This window comes from Scyliorhinus torazame, chromosome 8, assembly GCF_047496885.1.
Source record: "Scyliorhinus torazame isolate Kashiwa2021f chromosome 8, sScyTor2.1, whole genome shotgun sequence".
Classification (NCBI taxonomy): Eukaryota; Metazoa; Chordata; class Chondrichthyes; order Carcharhiniformes; family Scyliorhinidae; genus Scyliorhinus; species Scyliorhinus torazame.
The window spans coordinates 257415447-257434521 of record NC_092714.1 but is presented as its reverse complement, the minus strand read 5'-3'; the positions used below and the strand labels follow the sequence as shown (position 1 = coordinate 257434521).

Sequence of the window (19075 nt, the reverse complement as noted above, 5' to 3'; positions counted from 1 at the left end):
AGGCAGACAACAGCGCCTATGCGTCCTCAGGAAACTAAGGAAATTCGGCACGTCCACATTGACTCTTTTTCTGAAAATATTTTTTAATTCTACATTTTCACATTTTCCTTCAAAAATGTACACCCCACCCACAAACAGTAAATGGTAACAAATACAAAATCAATCCCCTTAACAATACCAATGATCCCATCCTCCCACCACCCCAAACAACGGCCCACCTGTCAATATATGCATCCAATAAACCAAACCCTCCCATGGTGGAAACAAAAAACAAAGGAGAAAAAGAAAAAGGAGTCCGGGACCGCCCATGGTCACCATTGACCTATGGAGTCCACTCCCCCTCCCCCCCTACACTCAACGCCATCCAACCTCTGAAAGAGTACCGTACATGATACCCAAGGGTGGTACACCCCCCCACCCCCCACCCCACCCCCAAGTCTCCAGCTCCTCCCGTCCACTGCCTCTTGTAAAACTCCTCTTCCCAACCTCGGTTCCTTCCCCCCAACTTTCCATCCCGGCTAGACCACTCGGACCCTGTTCTGCCATGCTCCGATGGCCGCAGCCCCTCCCCCCACCGGCTTAAACCGGCCAACGTGGAGGCCCCCGCCCTGGTCCCTTTCCCCCTTGCTCGGCCCTAGGAAAGCCCAGAGATCCCCTTCTAGCACACACACCCCGCATATCCACCTACACCCCAAAGAGCCCTCATTTTGAGTGAAAGTCCCATCCCTTCCCTTGTCCAAATATATACAACATTGGCTCCTTTAGCCCATACACCCGCACGCAGTGAAACAAAAAAGAAGAAAATACAGTCATGAGGTTACATCGGCACATGGCCATTTCTCAATTTGTCAGTTCTGCCACAGTCCTTCTGCCTTCGCAAACTCCTCCGCTGCTTCCGCTGTTCCAAAATAAAAGTCCCTGAGCTTATAAGTCACCTTCAGCTTCGCTGGATATACAATGCCGCACTGCACCTTGCTAATGTACAGTGCCCTCTTCACCCGGTTGAAGGCAACCCGCCTCCTCGCCAGCTCCACCGTAAAGTCCTGGTATACACGTATACCAGCTCCAGCCCACTGCACCACCCGCTTCTGCTTGGCCCAGCTCAGGACCTTCTCCTTCACACTGTACCTACGGAAGGACAGAGTCACTGCCCTTGGCGACTCACTCGCCTTTGGTACAGGCCTCCACGACCGATGAGCCCGATCCAGTTCATATCGGGAGGGATCCTCCCCCCTCCCCCAATATTTTGCCAGCATCGCGGCAAAATACTCAGTCGGCTTCGGTCCTTCAACTCTTTTGGGTAGCCCCACAATCCTCAAATCCTGTCGCCTGGATCTGTTTTCCAGGTCTTCCATTTTTCTTTGCAGATCCTTGTTAATGTCCATCACCTTCCGCATCTCCTTACCCATCGAGGCAAGTTGATCACCGTGCTGCAATAACGTCTCCTCCACTTCCTTCAGCGCCTCCCCTTGCTCTCGCACCTCCGCCACTGCGCTCGCCACCGCCGTCATCACCGGGGAAATCGCCTCCTCCACCAGCGCACTCAAAACCTCCCTCATCTCCTTCCTCACCGTCTCCATGCATTTTGCAAACTGACTTTCGAATTCCGCAGCCATCACCTTAGTTATTTCTCCAGCCGTAAGTAATGCGGCCTCCCCTGGTGCTCCAGCCTCCATTTTCTTTACTGACCCCGCGGTGACCTTTCCCCTCTTCGACGGACTTTCAGCCGCTTTTTTCACGGCCCTTTTTTTGCTGGTCTTCGACATTCCCCTCCTCTGTGCTGTCTCCCGACTTTTACTGCCTTCGCTGGCCCTAGGACCGGGCGTTAACCCCCGACAATGCCGTTCCCAAACAGGAGCCCTCTAACATGCGGCTGCCTCCCGCCCGCCGTCACAAGAAGTCATCGTCCACATTGACTCTTACCAATTTTTACAGGTGCACCATATAAAGCATCCTACCTGGCTGCATCAGAGCCTGGCATGGCAACTGCTCGGTCCAAGTCCGTAAGAAACTGTACAGAGTCACGAACACCGCCCAGACCATCACGTGAACCTGCCTCCCATCCATTGACTCCGTCTACACCTCCCGCTGCCTTGGGAAAGCGGGCAGCATAATTAAAGACCCCTCCCACCCAGGTTATTCTCTCTTCCAACCTCTTCCATCGGGCAGAAGGTACAAAAGTCTGAGAACATGCACTAGTTTCAAAAACTGCTTCTTTCCCGCTGTTATCAGACCCCTGAATGACCCTCTTGTGGACAGAACTGATCGCCCCACGCGCCTTTTCTATTGAGTAGTGCTACACTCCGCATGCTTTGCCCTTTCTTAAAAGGCAGTGGACGGGAGGAGCTGGAGACTTGGGGGTGGGGTGGGGGGTGGGGGGGTGTACCACCCTTGGGTATCATGTACGGTACTCTTTCAGAGGTTGGATGGCGTTGAGTGTAGGGGGGGAGGGGGAGTGGACTCCATAGGTCAATGGTGACCATGGGCGGTCCCGGACTCCTTTTTCTTTTTCTCCTTTGTTTTTTGTTTCCACCATGGGAGGGTTTGGTTTATTGGATGCATATATTGACAGGTGGGCCGTTGTTTGGGGTGGTGGGAGGATGGGATCATTGGTATTGTTAAGGGGATTGATTTTGTATTTGTTACCATTTACTGTTTGTGGGTGGGGGGGTGTACATTTTTGAAGGAAAATGTGGAAATGTAGAATTAAAAAATATTTTCAAAAAAAGAGTCAATGTGGACGTGCCGAATTTCCTTAGTTTCCTGAGGACGCATAGGCGCTGTTGTCTGCCTTGGCATCGCAAATATATTTCTTAAATGTTATGAGGGTCTTTGCCTTCACCGCACTTTCAGGCAGCAATTTGATAAATTCTATGACAGTAAATCCAAATCCAAACAAGGCTATGGGCCAAGTGCTGGGAAGTGGGATTAGAATAGTTAGGTGTTTGTTTTTAACCGCCGCAGACTCGATGGGCCGAAGGGTCTTTCCTGTGCTGTATGAATCTAAGATTCTATTTGTTTCCCATCCCTAATTGCCCTTGAACTGAGTAACCTGCTGAGCCATTTCAGAGGGCGCTCAAGGATTAATTGCCCTTGAACTGAGTAACCTGCTGAGCCATTTCAGAGGGCGGTCAAGGATTAACCACGTTGCTGTGGATCTGGAGTCGCATGTAGGCCAGACCATGCAAGGACGACAGATTTCCATCCCTGAAGGACCGTTTTACATCAGCCTTCACCTTGACAGGGTCCAGCTTTATATTCCAGATTTGATCACTGAATTTAAATTCCACCAGCTGCCGTGGTAGGATTTGAACCCCATGTCGCCAGGGCATCAGGCTGGGCCTATGGGCTACCGCTGCGCCACCATATCCCCCTATGAATGAACCAAAAGGACAGGGATGTTGAAGAAGGAAATGCAAGAGACAAAAGGAAAGAACAAGGACCCAGCCAGGGGTATCGAAGCCGGAGGTAGAATCAATTGGGAATATGGACAGAAATAAATGTAATCTTCATTCGAAGAGTTAACCCAATAGTCATTGTGGCTTCTCACCCAACAAGATGTTTTAAAATATTTTTAGAAGAGGATTGCACAGCACGAGGAATGTAATGGTAAACATTCCAGTAATTCTTTCTGTCAGGAAGGGTTGGACATGCCAGATTTATAATTTATAGCTTTTCGAGTACCTTCCATTTCCTTACCAACAGCGATTCTGACCTCTTGCTATAAAATTACAAATCAAAATTAACATCTGAAAGCTTGGGACTTCTGCCAGTTAGTTTATTACCTTGCCGTTGAGGTTTTTTATATTTTTATGCCCCCAGACCGTTTTAACATTGATATTCTTTTGGATTCTGTCAGAGTTTGTCTGCGAGGGGCCCTGCTGAAAACTGTCAGAAACAGGAATTTCTTTCTCAGTACCCCAGCAATTAGTTCCGTCCCAGCTCGAGTATTTTACACCATGTTTCACACGAAGAGAGAAAAAGGAGGGCAGAATCTTGTTGAGGCCTTCGGGATCAGGCCAGCCAGTTGGACAGCCGGCGGGGAACCCATGCTGCTTTTTGGGAAGACGTGCCAAACCACGAGCCAATCGGGCAGTGGCGTGGCCAGCATGGGGGGGACGGTGGCAGCGGGGCTGAGTGCCAGGGCCTGACAAAAGAGGACAGGCCATCCAGAGGAGGATGAATTATCTCCTCCATACTCTCAGGGTTAAGTCATCCTTCTCACCACACTCTCAGCTCACACACTCATAAACCCTTCACACATTCACAGGAATGGCACGCACTGCCAACTCGAGGGACATCCTCAATCAGTCTCTCCAACGCTCACCTTCATCTCCTCTCTGGACCACATCCTCATCCTGTCCCTAGCACCATTCACCGCCCACACATACCAGGCATCCTTCCCAGCTGGCATGGCAGGGGTCCTGGCTCTCCACCTGTCGGCATGCCAGACAAAGTGCCACATAACAAAAGGGAGAAGTCCCAGACTGGCGGTGAAATGAAGGTCCTGAGCGACTTTGAGGATAGACCCATCCGAATGGGCTAGCAGCGGCGTGATGCCATTCGCGATGGCGTCACCCGATGTGGACGGTGACGCCGTGCGGAGTCATTGAAGCCGCATGGCGTGACGGCTCAAAAGACGCGCCCCCCCCCCCCCCCCCCCCCACCCCGGAAGACCCGACAAGGTGACCGCCCGCCGCGCAGCCCCGAGGTTCCAGGACCGCGACATCGAGGCGCTCCTGGACGCAGTGGAGGAGAAGAGGGAGGCCCTGTACCCCGGACACGGCCGCAGGGTCGCCCCACGCCTCAGCCGGCGTCTGTGGAGGGAGGTGGCAGAGGCCGTCAGCGCTGTGGCTCTTACACCACGGACAGGCATCCAGTGCCACAAGAAGGTGAACAACCTCGTCAGGGCAGCCAGGGTGAGTTTCCCCCCCCCCACCACCCCATCCCCCCCCACCCCGTCCCCCACCCCGTCCCCCCCCTGCCCGATGTGCGGCACCTGCCCAGGTGAAACCAACCCTAACCTCTGCACTATACGCGCAACCGATGGCGTGCATTCATATACCTGTCTAACACTGTTGCCTTTTACCCCTGCCACCACCCCCCCCCCACAGGAGAAGCGCGCACACAACAATAGGGAGCATGAGAGGACTGGAGGAGGCCCAGCTGATGAGAGGCCACTCACCGTACATGAGGAAAAGGCCCTGGGACTGGCTGGCGGACCTGAGGACCGGGAGGTTGCCGACGCAGACGTCGGGGGCCCCACCAGCAAATGAGCCACCGACCGCCCGTCCCCATATCCCCCCTCCCCCATATCCCCCCTCCCCCATATCCCCCCTCCCCCATGTTCCCCCTCCCCCATTTCCCTCATATCGCCCCTCCCCATATCCCCCCTCCCCGTATCCCCCCTCCCCCGTATTCCCATTTCCCCCCTCCCCCATACCCCCCCTCCCCCATACCCCCCCTCCCCCATACCCCCCCTCCCCCATATCACCTGATCACTGCCTGCGTGTCTAACCATGCATACTTCATTGTGTATCGCAGGAGCAAACGTCGAGGCACCCATCCCTGCAGATGCAGACCGCCCGCAGGATGCCCCTCGGAGGCCACGGGAGACGGAGAGACCCGGACCCTCTGGCATGCGACGCCCGCAGGATGCCCCAGGGCGACCATGGGAGACGGAGAGACCTGAAGCAATAGGGAGACGACTCCCCCGTCTCGTGCGGGTGCGGCGACGCAGGCGTGTGCCACCGACCGACGAGGGGGGCAGCCACAGGCCCCCGTCGCAGCCGAGCCACGAAACCACTACCGAGGACAGCCCACCCACGACACTCCTACCCACGACACTCCTACCCACGACACTCCTACCCGGGAGACCCCTACCCAGGAGACCCCTACTGAGGAGACCCCTACCCAGGAGACCCCTACCCAGGAAACCGAAATACAGGACAGTGACACAGAGTGGATGGGTGGAGACGAACCGCCACCCCAAAGTACCATGGACTCAGAGTGGGACGAAGAGCACGACACAACGCCACTGCTGTCACCAACACCCTCCACCATCGCAGAGACACTCACCTCGGTTGGGCACTTTAGTGATGAGGCGTCTGGTACACTCACTGGTGCGCACATCACAGCCGTACAGGTACAGCAGGTGGAGGTAGGAGCAGCAGAGGGACCGGGATTTCGGAGGGCATCCAGGCGCAATCGAACATCTGCCGCCCAGATGGATTCCAGGTTCCTGCAGTTACCACACCCACCCATAGCCCTGATGCAACCACCGAACCTGGGACGAGCGAAGAGGGTGACGGCCGGCTTGCAGCGGCTGCAGTCGCAGATGGAGGAGTGCAGCCACGTCCAGGAGCTGGGAGTGGTGCCGGTCATGCGTGCCACCCAGGCCGACACCGCACGGGTGGCGTCCGCGGTAGAGGCAATCGGTGTCAGACATGGGGAGCAGTATGCGAGGCCTGGGGCTTTCTGTGCAGGCGGCATCTATGGCCCAGGATGTGGCTGCCCTCTCACAGGAGGCCGTGAGCCAGCGGCAGATGGCAGAGGCGCTCAACGCCGTGGCCCTGTCTCAGCAGGCCATGGCCCAGTCTCAGCAGGCAATGGCCCAATCCCTGCAGGCCATGGCCCAGTCTCAGCACGCCATCACTGAGGGCATCAGCGCCATTGCCCATGTGCTAGCCGGCGTTGCACAGTCACAGACAGGGATGACCAACTCCCTGAGCTCCATGGCTGCAAACCTACAGACCCTGGTCGATACCAGCACGGACCTCCAGGACTGGCACCGCCAGGTGTCGGAGGGGCGTCGGATGGCCGGTCCGTTCGCACCCCCGACCCATGTAGAGGCCTGGGGGCCATTGGGCACCCCGAGGGAGGAGGAGTTGCTGGCGCCTGTCTCTGGTCCCCCTGTAGGGGAGGTCCAGGAACACTCCAGCACCTCTGACTCCACCCCCCCCCCCCACCCCCGCCCCCACCCCCCTTCCGTCCCAGGTGCATCGGGTGGGCAACGGGCAGGACAGACTGGCAGTTCGCCATCCCAGTCGCCTGGGCTGCAGCCTGGCCCATCTAGCCCAGGGTGCCCCAGGAAACGGCCGCCAAAGGGATCCAGTGTCAGAGGGCAGGAATCACAGGAGTCCACCTCCAGTTCTGCTGTACCGTCTGGGGAACCACGTAGACGTAGTCAAAGGGCCCGTAAGGCCAAACAATTAGACACTGAGTAAGTTGGCATGGGTGCAGGGCACAGATGAGTTTTAGGGGCTTGGGCACGTGTATGCACTGTTTGTTATTAAAATCAGTTTAACACCTACAGAAGCTGCCTTTGTGCTCTGTCCGAAGCGTGTGGGGGTGTCATGTACGTTGAGCGCAAGTGTGTGTGTGAGGGGTGGTCTTACGTCGGCCTCAGGTGAGTCTGCCCCCTTCCCCCTGGGCCGCCCTCACCATCCCCTCGGGCAGAGGACGGGACCGTGCGCTGCAGTGTCACAGCCGCATGCAGGGATGATCCGGGTGGATGGTGGTACTGTAGCCATGGGTCAGACATCGTCCAACGATGTGGAGCCAGGAGCTCATCGCAGAGCGGGTTGTCATCATCCTCCATGGCCTGCAATAGACACGCTTCCACCGGCGCCCGTGAGAGCCCGGCCGTCGTGCCGCAGGTAGATCTGCAATGGAGGGGTGGTGTGCATGCGGGTGGGGTGGGTGTGGTTGGGGGGGGGCTGAGGGTGCTGGGTGGGTGAATGGGTGGGGGGGTGAGGGTGTTGCCATGGTGTGCGGTATGTGGCCATACTCGCCGATTACCACGCCCGCTAGTCAGTGAAGCGGGCGGCTATCAGCCTGTCCCGTGCCCGCTGGGCCAGCCGGTAACGGTGGACAGCCACCCGCCTGTGTCTACCCCGTCTGCCCTGACCATTGCCCCCATCCCCCTCATCTGGGGAGGACTGCGTCTCTTCCTACTGCTCCTCCACTCCGCCCTCCTCTACCTGCGGCACATCGCCCCTCTGCTGGGCTATGTTGTGCAGGACGCAGCACACCACAATGATGCGGCCGACCCTATCTGACCGATACTGGAGGGCGCCCCCAGAGAGGTCCAGGCACCTGAAACGCATTTTGAGCACGCCAAAGCACCTCTCTATCACTCCCCTTGTCGCCGCATGGGCATCATTGTAGCTGTCATTCTGTGGCTTCCGTATAGGCGTCATCAGCCACGACCGCAGCAGGTAACCCCTGTCGCCCAGCAATCAGCCCCTCAGCCGGGGGTGGCGTCCCTCGTACATGCCGGGGATGTAACACCGCGACAACACGTATGAGTCATGTACACTTCCCGGGTACCGGGCGCAGACATGCAGGACAATCATGCGGTGATCGCAGACCACCTGGATGTTCATGGAATAGGTCCCCTTCCTATTGGTGAACACGGCCCTGTTATCTGCAGCTGGCCGCACGGCGACGTGCATTCCATCGATCGCGCCCTGGACCATGGGAAACCCGGCCACGGCAGAGAAGCCCACGGCCCGGGCATCTTGGCTGGCCCGGTCCACAGAGAAGCGGATGTAGCGGTGCGCAATGGCATATAGGGCGTCTGTCACTGCCCGGATGCACCGGTGCACTGATGTCTGCGAGATGCCAGACAGGTCCCCACCTGGCGTCTGGAATGACCCCGTGGCATAAATGTTCAGGGCCACAGTAACCTTGACGGACACGGGGGGAGGGTGTTCCCCCCCCAGTGCCACGCGGTGCCAGGTGTGCCAACAGGTAGCAGATGTGTGCCACGGTTTCCCGGCTCACCCGGAGTCTCCTCCTGCATTCCCGGTCCGTGAGGTCCTGTTACGACAGCCGTGACCGGTACACACGGGGCCTCCCCGGCACTCATCCCCCCCGTACCCGGCACTCATCCCCCCCGTACCCGGCACTCATCCCCCCCGTACCCGGCACTCATCCCCCCCGTACCCGGCACTCATCCCCCCCGTACCCGGCACTCATCCCCCCCGTACCCGGCACTCATCCCCCCCGTACCCGGCACTCATCCCCCCCGTACCCGGCACTCATCCCCCCCGTACCCGGCACTCATCCCCCCCGTACCCGGCACTCATCCCCCCCGTACCCGGCACTCATCCCCCCCGTACCCGGCACTCATCCCCCCCGTACCCGGCACTCATCCCCCCCGTACCCGGCACTCATCCCCCCCCGTACCCGGCACTCATCCCCCCCGTACCCGGCACTCATCCCCCCGTACCCGGCACTCATCCCCCCCGTACCCGGCACTCATCCCCCCGTACCCGGCACTCATCCCCCCGTACCCGGCACTCATCCCCCCGTCCCCGGCACTCATCCTCCCCGTCCCCGGCACTCAACCCCCCCGTCCCCGGCACTCAACCCCCCCGTCCCCGGTACTCCTCCCCCTCCTCGTGTTCCTCCTCCACTACATGCTCCCACTGCTCCTCCTCCTCCTCGTCCTGTCGGGCGGGTGTCCCTCCAGCCTGGGCGGCTGCCGCCTGCCCCTCTGCGGCATGCTCCTCTGCGGCAGCTTGCCCCTCTCTGGCACGATCCTCCTCCTCCTCCTCCTGCAGGGCAACATGGAGAATAGCGGCTGCCGCCACAGTGGCCAACATCGCTGGCTGATCAGAAAACATGACGGCCTGTACCCCCCCCTCCCCAAGCCAGGTGCCATGGGCTGCATGGGCGCGACTGTTGGAGGATGACACCTGGCCAGGTGGACAAAACTCCCTTGCCCTCGCACCCCCCGTCACCGGCACTCATCCCCCCCGTACCCGGCACTCATCCACCCCCCCCCCGTCCCCGTCCCCGGCACTCATCCCCCGTCCCCGGCACTCATCCCCCCGTGCCTGGCACTCATCGCCCTGTACCCGGCACTCACCCCCACCCCTCCCCGGCACTCAGCCCCCCCTCACCGGCACTCCCCCCCCCCCCCCCCCCCCCAGCACTCATCCCCCCCGGCACTCATCCCCCCCCCCCCGGCACTCATCGCCCCCGTCCCCGGCACCCATCCCCCCCCCCGTCCCCGGCACCCATCCCCCCCCGTCCCCGGCACTCACCTTCCCCGGCACTCCCCCGAAGCCCACCCCAGCCCACCACCCCACCCCCCCGCCGCGCATACACACACAAACACCTCGCCCCCACAAACACAGACTGCGGCCACGCCATCACCTCTCCTGTGGCCACCCCCCAGGCCATGACCTACCTCCATGCTGGACGGTGTCAACCATCAGCACTGGTTGACTCCGTTAAAACGGTGTTTTGAATTACGCCGACGTGACCCGAGATCACACCGGCGGGACTTCGGCCCATCCGGCCGGGAGAATATGGGCAGCCCCGGAGTCCATTGTCTCGCGCCTGCCCCTGCCATTCTCCAAGGCGGGCGGCGCGATTGACGCCCCGCCAACTTTTCACCCTTAGGAGAATTCGGCGGGCGGCGGGGGCGGGATTTATGAAAAATGAAAATCGCTCATTGTCACAAGTAGGCTTCAAATGAAGCTACTGTGAAAAGCTCCTAGTCGCCACATTCCGGCGCCTGTTCGGGGAGGCTGATACGGCAATTGAACCGTGCCGCTGGCCTGCCTTGGTCTGCTTTCAAAGCCAGCGATTTAGCCCAGTGCTAAACAGACCCTTCCATTTATGCCGCCCCCCCCGCCCCCCAGCGATTCTCCGACCCGGCGGGGGGTCAGAGAATCCCGCCCCTGCTCTCTCTTTCACAGGTGCCCCTGGGAAACATAGAGACCGTCCTCAAACCAAACCCTCAACTCCAGCCCCAAAGATACTTCGGAAGTTGAATCTGCTGACACACTAATTGAAAATCTGTCACTACGCTCGCCCATACTCTCCACCAACACACACCTTGGTGGGACCTAGTTCTGGAGTAGAGTGGGGCCATAATCTGGTGAACACATTGCATTGTCTGATCCACAGCATGTGGAGGCAGGGACCTCCCATGGTGCTGGCACTCGGAGGACAGCAGGAGTCCAGGAATATGCTGAGGCCGGGCCAGATGACGAGCCTCTGGACTCGGCTCTACCTCAATTGCTGGAGTTGCAAAGACAATCTCGGGAACATCGAGAAGGGATGTCTGCCGCACTCCTCAGATTGCAAGACATGATAGAGGAATTCGTGCGCCTTCAACCTGAGGAGATCACATCATGGTTAACATCTGGTAGAATGGCGCCCATCATGGAGACCATGGTCCAGGACATTAGTCCTGCACTGCTGCACGAGCTGCGCTCCCTCGCTGAGGCACAAGCTGGCATCCATTAGTGTTAAGGCGAGAGGGCTGTGGGGCATCTCAATCTCACTCCAGCTGCCCTCCCTCCTCAAGGAGTCAGCCAGGAGTCCTCAGGTACCCATAGGGAGGAGGACCAGCAGCTCTACACCTCAGGGCCATCCACCCAGGCGCCTCTGGGGTATCCGGCTACTTCCAATCCCCTCTTTCAGTGACCCCATCAGCTCCACCAGAAGGTGGTGGCATTGTGGTATTGTCAGAAACCCAGGGTAATGCTCAGGGGACCTTGGTTCGAATCCCGCCACTGCAGATGGTGAAATTGGAATTGAATAAAAATCTGGAATTAAAAGTCTAACGATGACCATGAAACCATTGTTGTTTGTCGTAAAAGCCCATCTGGTTCACTAATGTCCTTTAGGGAAGGATATCTGCTGTCCTTACCTGGTCTGGCCTACATGTGACCGTCGACCCACAACAGTGTGGTTGGCTCTTAACTGCCCCCTCAAGGGCAATTAGAGAAGGGCAATAAATGCTGGCACAGCCAGCGATGCTCACGTCCCAGGAACAAATTGAAAAAAGTGCCGAGGAGGATGCCACTGCCACACAGCAGGACAGGGCTCAGTCCCACCCACCAAGCTCATCAGAGACAACAGGGAGTAATGGTGAGCAGGCTGCCTCCACCTCCACAGTGGATGTTGGGGATGCACCAAGGCCAAGCAGCAAGGTTAAGAAAGTCAAGAAGCTGTCGTTGCACAACGCTGGCAAGAGTGTTAATCTATTATTAATATATAAGGTAAATACATTCATAATTATGTCTTCTTGTCTTCAGAGCCTTGTTGTGATGAGATGAGTTTGTGTCGTTCAGGAATGGAACTTTGATCCAGGCACAAAATGAAATAGCAGCAGATGGTTGATAAAATGGACCTGAGGGTTCATAAATTAATAACTGAAACCTGTGTGTTTTTGGCCTAAGATCATTTGCTGCAGAACTGACTGATCTGGTCTCTTGCAAGGATGAAAGGATGGTTAAGAAGATCTTTCAGTGCGAGGTTCTCCACAGAATTTACCCCCAAAATTGCAACTATGTTTTTGCTGTACACCAATAAATAATTTCTTAAGACAGTTTTGCTATGTTGAAGGGTTGGGATGGCTCAATTTATATCATTAATTGGCGGCACGGCAGCTCAGTGGTTGGCACTGTTGCTTCACAGCGCCAGGGGCCCAGTTTCGATTCCCGGCTTGGGTCACTGTCTGTGCAGAGTCTGCAATTTCTCCCCGTGTCTGCGTGGGTTTCCTCCGGGTGCTCCGGTTTCCTCCCACAGTCCAAAGATGTGTGGGTTAAGTGGATTGGCCATGCCATATTGCCCTGTAGTGTCCAAAGGTTAGGTGGGGTTGCTGGGTTACGGGGATAGGGTGAAGGTGTAGGCTTAGGTAGGGTGCTGTTTCAGGGGCCGATGTAGACTCGATGGGACTTTCTGCACTGTAAATTCTATGACACACACACACACCTATATATATGCACGTCTGGTGAGATTAAACTAGATACTTGCCTATAGCCTTTGCTGTATATAGGAAATGCACCAGTCAATTTGTGCACAGCAAGCAGCCATGTGCCATTGTTGCCGGAGGGATATATATATATTTTTTTAAATTTAGATTATCCAATTCATTTTTTCCAATTAAGGGGCAATTTAGCGTGGCCAATTAACCAACCTACCCTGCACATCTTTGGGTTGTGGGGGCGAAACCCACGCAGACACGGGGAGAATGTGCAAACTCCACACGGACGGTGACCCAGAGCCGGGATTGAACCTGGGACTCCGGCTCCGTGAGACAGCAGTGCTAACCACTGCGCCACCGTGCTGCCCTTCCGGAGGGATAAATATTGTCGGAACACTGGGGAGAAGCCCCCTACTCTCATTGGCTCCATTTACACCCACCAGAGAGGGAAGGTGGGGCCTCAGTCTAACATCACATCTGAAAGACGAAAGGCGGGACTGTTCAGGCTGTTCCCGTCGATGGGATATTCCGGTCCCGCTGACAGCACCAACGCACCCCCCCCCCCCCCCCCCGCCATCCCCATACCCTGTCGTAGGTTCCCCGGAGGGTGGGAACAACGGGTACCCCCGTAGACAGCGGAAAGAACCAGAAGATCCCACTGCCAGCCAATGGCGGGTCACCTCCCCTGCCGCCAAACATGCTGCGAAAATCCCGCCCGACGCCTCCAACAATGCGACGCTCCCTCAGTGTCAGCCTAGACTTTGTGCTCGAGGAGTGGAACCACGAGCCCAAATCCTCCTGACTCCCAAGGTGAGAATACTCCCCACCCATGGCTGAGACTGCGAGGCCAGTTTAGAGAGCTGATGGTAGTTAGAGTTTCCATGAGATCTGGGGCCTTGGCAAAGTATGGACATAGATGGCCATTGATGTACATCTGTGTCTTCCTGACTGCTTCATCAGATCAAAGCGGAAACCTGTGTCTCGCTGATGGTTACTTTAACATATATTTGGTGCCACTATAAAATATTCCACTTGCAGACTCTTGGAATTAAACAAATTTCCTACACATCTGCATGAGAGGCTTGATGGCTGAGTTTATTTTATGCTTGAGGTCATATCAGGCCATCAAACCCATTTATAGTTAGTTTTGGTGAATTTTACATTCAGTGTGAGGGCTGCCAACAGTGGGGAATGGAGCCCTTTCTACATCAGATGCTCAATATTAATATCAAGCACTCTTCGAGATGTGAGTGTACCACGAACTGATGCAAAATAAAGCTCCCTCTGCTCTGCTTCATACAGGCCTAATCACAGAACAGCATGTTCAATTGCTTCAGCATGACAGTTTTTTTCCATTCTGTGGCCATTCTGAATAAGGTTGCCAATTAGTACTGAATAAGGGATTGTTTTTCGATGGGCCCGGACCCACCAGGAGCTGTAATGAGATCACCTAAAGCAATCAAACACAGGACACTCTCATCTGGTTAGTCTAGCCGGGAATTGAATCCAGTTGCCAGAGTTAAGGGAACAGTGTGCTCATGCAGAGCACCACCTGACCTTGCAGCCCCAGCCACCACCGCCACCAGCCCCACTCGTGTAATGTGCATAATGGGGATTTTGGTTTACTTGAGTCAGACAAAGGGGAGTATTTCATTGGTTGCAATGCTATCTTTGAATTACACCAAGTGGGTCTGCCCTGACCTCTTGCTCTGCCCACATTAGTCACTGGAAATTTAAGAGTCGTTTTTTATTCTAACACCAAAGTGCCTCAGAATTAAGCTATCACATGATTGTTAAAAACCCAATTCGCTCACCCTCGGAGAGATAGCCTGCCGTCCTTATTTGGTCCGACCTATATGTGTTTGACTATTAAATGCCCTCTGAAGTGGCCTAAGAAAACTGCTGAGGAAGCTTATCACCACCATTTGATGGGTAGTACTGGCTGGCCTTGCCACTCATGTACTCATCCTTTGAATAGTTTTTTTAAAAAGATGGGCGGGATTTAATGGAAGAATTTCTCAATTCATTTGTGGCGGGTTTTGCAGGGGATTACTCGCCGTCTCTGCCGGCAAGTTCCCCACCGCTATCAAACGTCACTAACAGCGGCGAGAAACACACGGCTATTCAACGCAACTCATGTTGGATGTGGGACCTCAGTGGGGAATGCACGGCCGAGGCCGCACATAGCCACGTTTTCTACACTGGGGAGCTGGTAGATCCCAGGAGGCCAGTAGATCCCGGGTAAGCCGGCCTACGTGGTTTAAAACCTGCATAGGCACGTGCTCTAAAACAGATGGCTAGGGAAATTGCAAATGCACTAGTGATAATTTACCAAAATTCAAAATTCTGGGATGGTCCTGGCTGATTGGAAATTAGCAAACGTGACACCACTGTTTAAAAAAGGAGGTAGGCAGAAAGCGGGTAATTATAGGCCAGTTAGGTTAACTTCGATAATAGGGAAGATGCTGGAATCTATCATCAAGGAAGAAATAGCGAAGCATCTGGATGGAAATTGTCCCATTGGGCAGACGCTGCATGGGTTCATAAAGGGCAGGTTGTGCCTAACTAATTTAGTGGAATTATTTGAGGACATTACCAGTGCGGTAGATAACGGGGAGCCAATGGATGTGGTGTATCTGGATTTCCAGAAAGCTTTTGACAAGGTGCCACACAAAAGGTTGCTGCATAAGATTAAGATGCATGGCATTAAGGGTAAAGTAGTAGCACGGATAGAGGATTGGTTAATTAATAGAAAGCAAAGAGTGGGGATTAATGGGTGTTTCTCTGGTTGGCAATCAGTAGCTAGTGGTGTCCCTCAGGGATCAGTGTTGGGCCCACAATTGCTCATAATTTACATAGATGATTTGGAGTTGGGGACCAAGTGCAATGTGTCCAAGTTTGCAGACGACACTAAGATGAGTGGCAAAGCAAAAAGTGCAGAGGATACCAAAAGTCTGTAGAGGGATTTGGATAGGTTTAGTGAATGGGCTAGGGTCTGGCAGATGGACTACAATGTTGGCAAATGTGAGGTTATCCATTTTGGTAGGAATAACAGCAAAAGGGATAATTATTTAAATGATAAAATATTAAAACATGCTGCTGTGCAGAGAGACCTGGGTGTGCTAATGCATGAGTCGCAAAAAGTTGGTTTACAGGTGCAACAGGTGATTAAGAAGGCAAATGGAATTTTGTCCTTCATTGTTAGAGGGATGGAGATTAATACTAGGGAGGTTATACTGCAATTGTATAAGGTGTTAGTGAGGCCACACCTGGAGTATTGTGTTCAGTTTTGGTCTCCTTACCTGAGAAAGGACGTACTTGCACTGGAGGGTATGCAGAGGAGATTCACTAGGTTAATCCCAGAGCTGAAGGGGTTGGATTACGAAGAGAGGTTGGGTAGACTGGGACTGTACTCGTACAGATTTAGAAGGAATTGGGAGATCTTATAGAAACATACGAAATTATGAAGGGAATAGATAGGATAGATGTAGGCAGGTTGTTTCCACTGGCAGGTGAAAGCGGAACTATGGGGCATAGCCTCAAAATAAGGGGAAGTAGATTTAGGACTGAGCTTTGGAGGAACTTCTTCACCCAAAGGGTTGTGAATCGACGGAATTCCTTGCCCAGTGAAGCAGTTGAGGCTCCTTCATTAAACGTTTTTAAGATAAAGATAGATAGTTTTTTGAAGAATAAAGGGATTAAGGGTTATGGTGTTCGGGCCGGAAAGTGGAGCTGAGTCCACAAAAGATCAGCCATGATCTCATTGAATGGCGGAGCAGGCTCGAGGGGCCAGATGACCTACTCCTGCTCCTAGTTCTTATGTTTGGTCACACCCCTTTTGGGGGGGTGGGGGAAATTCTGATTCTGACACCTCGCAGGACTTGGGTATTTCCCGCGAGGCGTGAAGGCTGCCGGGTCACCCGCGGGAGGGTCTCCCGGGATCTACAGGCCACCCTGCGCTCTCACTCGAATGCAACATGGCCAGTAGATCGCGCTCGATGGTTACGATGATAGATTTAGACGAGAAAAGATGGTTGGAGGCTCGGGTAGAGTATAAATACTAGGATGGACTGGTACTTCTGAGCCATGTATCCCAATGTATTCCTATGTATAAATAAGACAAGTTAATGCTATTAAGTTTGCCAATCCTCCAGGACTGTGCTGGAAACTGCAGGAATGAAAGATTAATCTGCTGGAAACTCTGTTATCATTGTTATGGGTCTCAGAGGGGGCTTTCATGATCTGGTCTTACAGACACTGCTGGAGGCAAGGCTGATAAACTCTGCCTTTCATATTATTATTATTCTAACCATGTACAGTACAGGCTTGGCACAAGGTCCTACATTGAACTATCACGTTCCATGCTCTGTTGTCATGTGATTACTGATGATTTACATATTTAACATTAACCCTTTATACTACAGAGACTACTGTGAGCACTCCCTGGAGGACAAACCATACGAGTGCATGTATTTATCAGCTGTAAAAATATTGGAGGATGGATAATGGGCTGTTTGGCTGGCAGAGAAAGATGGTTGGAGGTGACGAAACCTTCAGGAACTGGAGTTGGAAACCCAAATCCTTTTCAGCTCTTGAGTGTAATCTGTCTTTGAGAATTTAGGGGTGGAGGGGAGGAAGGGCATGTCATTCACCCGATTTACCACCAGTCCCATGGATTCTTTAGTACCACTTACTTTTTAGTGCAGACTTTCTACGCGAGACCTACAAATTCATCAACCAGAGGGAAAATATTTATATTGTGTTTGCCTTACATTAGCAGCCAATTGCTGCAGAACAGCTTAAAGTAACAGACATACCCTGCCTTCGCAATATTTACTGTTTTTTTTCAGTGATCTTCTGTTATATTACTTTCAGCTATTCGTATACAACAGATGGCCAACTATAATTACATCTCAAAGGCAAAATAGTTTTCTTGTTCAAAGCCAAAGGGAACACTTCAATTACCACTCTACAAAAAAGCCATGTAACAACCATATTTTCAATCAAAATGACCATCAATTATTAACAGCTCTAGGGCAGCACGGTGGCGCAGTGGTTAGCACTGCGGCCTCACGACGCCAAGGTCCCAGGTTCGATCCCGGCTCTGGGTCACTGTCCGTGTGGAGTTTGCACATTCTCTCCGTGTTTACGTGGGTTTCGCCCCCACAACCCAAAAGATGTGCAGGGTAGGTGGATTGGCCACGCTAAATTGCCCCATAATAGGAAAAGAATGAATTGGGTATTCTAAATTTTAAAAAAAAAGAAGAAAAAAAATTTATTAACAGCTCTCACTTTGGTCAGCTTCTAAAAATTCTACACCCACCCAAAATGTTTTCATTTCCTGCATGTGCAAAACTGAACAATTCCTTACTGATTTCTTTCATGGCCTTGGGGAAAAAAACAATTGCATCCATAATGTTACCAAATTCCCTGCAAGTCTTTCCGTGGTTTGAATGTGATTGGTGTAGGACAGACTGCTGAGATTTCTGTTGGGAACTAGCAAACTCTCATCTTCAATCCTCGCTCAGGGATCACTCAGGAGAAAGTCGACCAAACCCGCACAGCGGTAGAGCGGCAAATGATCGAAGACATCAAAGAGGGCATTCAGGACGGCACTGATCTGGATGCAAGAGACGCACAGGGAGCCACCTTGGTAAGTAGAATTGGCAAGATTGGTAGATTGGGCGGCACGGTGGTGCAGTGGTTAGCACTGCTGTCTCACAGCTCCAGGGTTCCGGGTTCAATTCTGGTCTCAGGTGACTGCCTGTGCGGAGTTTGCACTTTCTCCCGTGCCTGGGATGGTTTCCTCCGGGTGCTCCGGTTTCCTCCCACAGTCCAAAGATGGGCAGGTTAGGTGGATTGGCCATGCTGAATTGCCCCTTAGTGTCCAAAAGGGTGGGGGTGGGGGGGGGGAAACGGTGCAGAATCGATGGGCCGAATGGCCTCCTTCGGCACTGTAAATGCTATGATTCTATAAGATCCAATCCAGGCCAACTTGGAAGAGCGGCCTGCTATTGGGTGAATCAGAAAGTAGCTATTCCCAAGTGTGGGAGCCAAAGTCATGCTCATTGCAACTTCAGTCAGAGTTTGAATTCCCATAACGTTAAAAAATTAAAATTAAAACAATCAGACAACTATGAGGTGAGCATGACTGAATGTTATGGCCTTATCTCAAGCTCAATCCTGGAACAAACATTGTCAACATGGTGTGCTGTTAAAGCAGGTTAGCCTACATCGGGGCAGGCATTCTTTAAAAAAAAAACATTTTTAGAGTACCCAATTAATTTTTTCCAATTAAGGGGCAATTTAGCGTGGCCAATCCACCTACCCTGCACATCTTTG

General features: G+C 53.8%; 1 protein-coding gene across 3 annotated transcripts in view; it reads left to right on the top strand.

Annotated features, from left to right (window-relative positions):
• Nucleotides 1-19075, top strand: part of LOC140428552 (protein phosphatase 1 regulatory inhibitor subunit 16B-like) — a 219657-nt gene that overhangs the window by 173798 nt on the left and 26784 nt on the right. For all 3 annotated transcript variants that reach the window (XM_072515153.1, XM_072515154.1, XM_072515155.1), the window contains one exon: nt 18262-18386. In XM_072515153.1, the coding sequence (XP_072371254.1) occupies nt 18262-18386 (125 nt within the window). The remainder of the gene's footprint in view (nt 1-18261; nt 18387-19075) is intronic.